Source organism: Scardinius erythrophthalmus (genome assembly GCF_964197995.2).
Source record: "Scardinius erythrophthalmus genome assembly, chromosome: 9".
NCBI classification, from domain to species: Eukaryota; Metazoa; Chordata; class Actinopteri; order Cypriniformes; family Leuciscidae; genus Scardinius; species Scardinius erythrophthalmus.
Genome location: NC_138229.1, coordinates 520,001 through 525,219, shown reverse-complemented (window position 1 = coordinate 525,219; position 5,219 = coordinate 520,001). Strand labels below are relative to the sequence as shown.

General features: G+C 43.4%; 1 protein-coding gene across 4 annotated transcripts in view; it reads right to left on the bottom strand.

Moving 5' to 3' along the window:
• Window positions 1–252: 252 nt before the first annotated feature.
• The window catches only part of LOC308696582 (transcriptional repressor p66-alpha), a 28,068-nt gene continuing 23,101 nt past the window's right edge, over window positions 253–5,219 (bottom strand). For all 4 annotated transcript variants that reach the window (XM_081375399.1, XM_081375400.1, XM_081375398.1 and 1 more), the window contains 2 exons: window positions 2,999–3,182; window positions 253–1,843 (listed from right to left, as the gene is read on the bottom strand). In XM_081375399.1, the coding sequence (XP_081231525.1) occupies window positions 1,710–1,843; window positions 2,999–3,182 (318 nt within the window). In that variant the 3' untranslated portion in view covers window positions 253–1,709. The remainder of the gene's footprint in view (window positions 1,844–2,998; window positions 3,183–5,219) is intronic.

Below are 5,219 nucleotides of genomic sequence, written 5' to 3'. Positions count from 1 at the left end.
ACTGTATTTTTTGTATATTTAATCACATAAACACAGCCTTGGTGAGCAGAAGAGACTTCTTTTAAAAACATTAAAAATCTTACCGATCCAAAACGTTTGAACGGCAGTGTGTGTTTGTGTATTCTGATGAGATGAACATGTTACCTGATAGTAACATGTATTGGAGGCTCTTAAAGTGTGAGACGGTCTTTTATTCGTCTCGGTCTCAAAGATTAACTAAAACTCACGGCTTCATTAAAACACTGAGAGGATGAAAGGGTTAAACTTTTTATTACAGGAACAAAGATCAATCTAACAAACTGTGACATCATCCGTTCTGTGGGCGGGAACATCATGAATATTTAAACTGAATCCTCACGGGCCAATAGGAACGATGCATGAGGTTTAGTGTGCAGAGTTGAACCAATCAGAGCTGGGCATTCTGCCTTCATCATCATCATCATCATCAGTTAAACGAAGCCCAATAAACACAGATGCTTTAACAAATGATAATCAAGGGATGCAGATGATCTCTTTATTAAAGCAGTTATTAAAGAAATCACCACAGAAACTATTTGAAGCAAATGTTTATATATAGAGAATCCACCTGTATGAAACACAATATAATGCAAAAATATCGACAAATGTTTAAAACTTCGACAGACTCGATCAAAGGAAACTAATTAATTCAGACGGAGTCAATGAAAGGTCAGCTTAAAACAATACAAATTAAAAACAAACCATCACAGATTGTGTGTTCGGGTCAAACGTGACGACAAACACACACACACACACACACACACACACACACACGTCAGCTGAAATGACACACAGTTATATAATTTAACAGTCAGAGAAATCTAACACACACACACACACCCAGTGTGAAGTGGCTCGTTTGCATCCATCAGTTTGTTCCGATGTTTTTGGTTTGTTTTCAGTCTTTTCCTCTTGTTCTGAGAGTCTTTTATAAATGATCTGATCAGTCCGGTTCAGGTGCGGTTCAGGTCTGGTTTAGATGTGGTTCAGGTGCGGTTCAGATCTGGTTCAGGTGCGGTTCAGATCTGGTTCAGGTGCGGTTCAGATCTCGTTTAGATGCGGTTCAGATGCGGTTCAGGTGCGGTTCAGATCTCGTTTAGATGCGGTTCAGATCTGGTTCAGGTGCGGTTCAGATCTCGTTTAGATGCGGTTCAGGTGCGGTTCAGATCTGGTTCAGGTGCGGTTCAGATCTGGTTCAGGTGCGGTTCAGATCTGGTTCAGGTGCGGTTCAGATCTTGTTTAGATGCGGTTCAGATCTGGTTCAGGTGCGGTTCAGATCTCGTTTAGATGCGGTTCAGGTGCGGTTCAGATCTGGTTCAGGTGCGGTTCAGATCTCGTTTAGATGCGGTTCAGGTGCGGTTCAGATCTGGTTCAGGTGCGGTTCAGATCTGGTTCAGGTGCGGTTCAGATCTGGTTCAGGTGCGGTTCAGATCTTGTTTAGATGCGGTTCAGATGCGGTTCAGGTGCGGTTCAGATCTGGTTCAGATCTGGTTCAGATGCGGTTCAGGTGCGGTTCAGATCTGGTTCAGATCTGGTTCAGATGCGGTTCAGTACAAACTCACCCGTGAGAGTGAAAAGCCCTTGGATGAATAAACCTGTGTAAGCGTCTCAGCGCTCTGGCGTGAACAGACACACACGTCCTGAATCGTGAACAGACACACACGTCCTGATTCCCAGACTGGTCCCGAGCTTCACTTCCAGGAGTTTGCGGTGTGTGAGACGGTGTGTGAGGGGATCATGTCCAGCAGAAACTCTCTGTGTCGCTCCAGCGCTGACGACGACTTGTGTCCCGACAAACTGGGGTTCATATAGGCCATCGTCACACCTGCCACACACACACACACACACACACACACACACACACACACACACACACACACACACACACACACACACACACACACACACACACAGAATGAGTAAACAATGACAGAACGATCCTTTCTGCTTGAATTATCTACGTTTATCAGCGCCGTTGGTTCCTGAAGTGTTTTTCCCACAGGAATTTTAAAAGTCTTTGTTAAAGTGTTACAAGGAGAATCATGGGTAATGTAGTTCTTCAATTCTGCTGGTAAACTTGATTTTAAAAACAAGTTGAAATAATGCGAACAGACAAAATCATAAACCTTCGATTACCTCACAGAGGGTCTTTAAAGATTTATCCTTCAAAATCAATTCCCCTCCGGAGAACAGAGAGTTTATACTCATGAAGGAATGAAACCGAATCCCACAGGAGCAGGAGTCGCCGTCAGACAGCGACAGTCAATCAGGAAAATGATGAAATATTCTTCTTTTGTTCTTCTGATTGGTTATTGTGGCATTGTGGGCGGTTCCTGAAGTCTGATTGGTTAGCAGCATTAGGTGCCGTTCAGACCGGGGCAATAAATTAAACCCAAATAGTAATGCAGTCAAACCAACATGTATCCAGACATCTTCAACATTTCTCACATCATCAGTTTATTCGCTATAGTTTAGAGAACGGTGATGAAATATGAGCAGAACTCAGTTGATATGTGACTGGTTTTGTCCGTCCTTCTGTTAGACTGTCTCACACATGAATTATGTTGAATATCTGTCAGCTGTTAAATTTAACTGCACAATTACAAAATACCAGTTTAGCTCAACCAATCACCAAGCAATGCTTCATTGTGTTCAGTCTGTGTGTAAAAAGAGCATTAGCAATTAAAGAAAACACACTTCAGCAAAACATGATCAGCTCAAAGAGTCTGAACAAATGTCACAGGTAGTCTCTGTATGAAGAGTGTTTGGGTATAATATGTCACAGTTTACTTTATTTTTGCTCTCCACACAGAAATGAACTACAGTGTCCTGATCACACTAGTGAAAATATCAATAATTATATCAGGTGTCTGAATCAGTACTGGTCTGACTGTATGTAGAAGCAGGAGTGAACCGCTGTGATGCTGCAGCGCTCAGCGTGTGGTGTGTGTGTGTGTGTGTGTGTGAGCAGAATCTGTACCTGCTGCTCCACGGCTCCTCTTCCTCCAGCCAGGGGTCGCGGGGTCACGGCTCCTGATGACCTCTAACCCCTGACGCACTGCATGCTGACCCGGCCTGTGGACCACTGCGTTCTGCAGTCGAGGAGAAGAAGAAGAGATGGAGCGAATCCCAGACGCCTGCAGGCCACGGGACGGCGGAGACACCTGAGGAAACACACACGCGTTACGCCTGCGGGATTATGTGTGTGAGTGTGTGTGTGTGTGTGTGTGTGTGTGTGTGTGTGTGTGTGTGTGTGTGTGTGAGAGTGAGAGTGAGAGTGAGTGAGTGTGTGTGTGTGTGTGTGTGTGTGTGTGTGAGTGTGTGTGTGTGAGAGAGAGAGAGAGAGAGAGAGAGAGTGTGTGTGTGTGTGTGTGTGTGAGAGAGAGTGTGTGTGTGTGTGTGTGTGTGTGTGTGTGTGTGTGTGTGTGTGAGTGTGTGTGTGTGAGAGAGAGAGTGAGTGAGTGAGTGTGTGTGTGTGTGTGTGTGTGTGTGTGTGTGTGTGTGTGTGTGTGTGTGTGTGTGTGAGTGTGTGTGTGTGTGTGTGTGTGTGTGTGTGTGTGTGTGTGTGTGTGTGTGTGTGTGTGTGTGTGTGAGAGTGAGTGTGAGTGAGTGTGTGTGTGTGTGTGTGTGTGTGTGTGTGTGTGTGTGAGAGTGAGTGTGTGTGTAAGTGTGTGTGTAAGTGAGTGAGTGAGTGAGTGAGTGAGTGAGTGAGTGAGTGAGTGAGTGAGTGAGTGAGTGAGTGAGTGAGTGTGTGTGTGTGTGTGTGTGTGTGTGTGTGTGTGTGTGTGTGTGTGTGTGAGTGTGTGTGAGAGAGAGAGAGAGAGAGAGAGAGAGAGAGAGAGAGAGAGAGTGTGTGTGTGTGTGAGTGTGTGTGTGTGTGAGAGTGAGTGTGTGTGTGTGAGTGAGTGTGTGTGTGTGAGTGAGTGTGTGAGTGAGTCAGGGTATCTGGCTCTTTGGCAAAAATCATGTGGCTCGCGAGGTCTCTAACCCTTTACCAACAAACCATCGATGAAAAACAATTAAAACACATCAACAGAGATCGGCTCTCTGCAGAAAAAGCAACCAATTACAATTCCCTTGTTGTAGTACAGCCTACTGAAGTTAATGAAAAGTTTATGATAATAATAATATTAAAGTTGTACCGGCAAAAGTGCGTGTTCAGTGCTGTTCGCGAGTGTCACGAGTCACCACAGCAATCAACTAACCGCTTACGTTTCTGTGGTAACCTACAGCTCCTGCACTGGGATTCAAGCTGGCGAAAACCATTCTAGAACAGCAGCAACAATGTAAAAGTAGACTTTATAAACTTTAATATAACATTTTATTGAAACGGGTGCTTTGCTGCGCATAGAGACATTTCACCCGCTGGTAGGCTACTTTCACTTTTGCCGCAGAGACCCTTTATGTCCTATAAATGTGTCGTATTTTTGATAATCCGCGCAGATTTCAGTTGACGATTCTGTTTAAAGTTATTAAAAACAAAACATGAATGAATGAGAAAGAAAAGAACAGGATGTGCTTTATATTGAAAAGAAATATTAAAAGCGCGATAAGTCGCGAAAGAGAACTGACAGGATACTGTGCGCGCGCTCCGAGCGCAACACGGACAAGCAGCCTTTGCCTTCGGTTGCGCGCCTAAACGGCCAAATAAACACAGAAATATATCAAAATGCTAAGTCGAGTATTCACGTAAACACAGCAGATAGTACTGTGTGCATTCATTCTCTCTCACACGCACACAAAAGGGTATATGCTCATCACTTGGTACTCAACCTCACAGTGAAAGCCCTGCAGAATTAATTCCATATTCCAACTTATTTATTGTTTGCTGAATATTTGTTAATAATATTAATAATTAAATAATATTAATAATAATTACTACGGTTGAATTTTTTATTGAAAAAAGCACGTCTTTAATATTAACTTTAATAATATATATAGGCAATTTTTTTTCCTACTGTGGCACTTTTGGAAAAATGCATTATCCAAAAATGAAAAAATGGCTCTTTGGTCAAAAAAGGTTCCCGACCCCTGTATTAGATCAACATTAAAAACACTGCTGTATATCAGCCTGCATTTTGATCGCAGATTTAGTCGCACAGACAGCGCAAGCGGCTCGTGACAGAACACAGACCGACTGAATGACACTTTAATTTAAGTAGAAAATCTCAAATGAAGATCGCTGAACTCCAGCGTGTCTT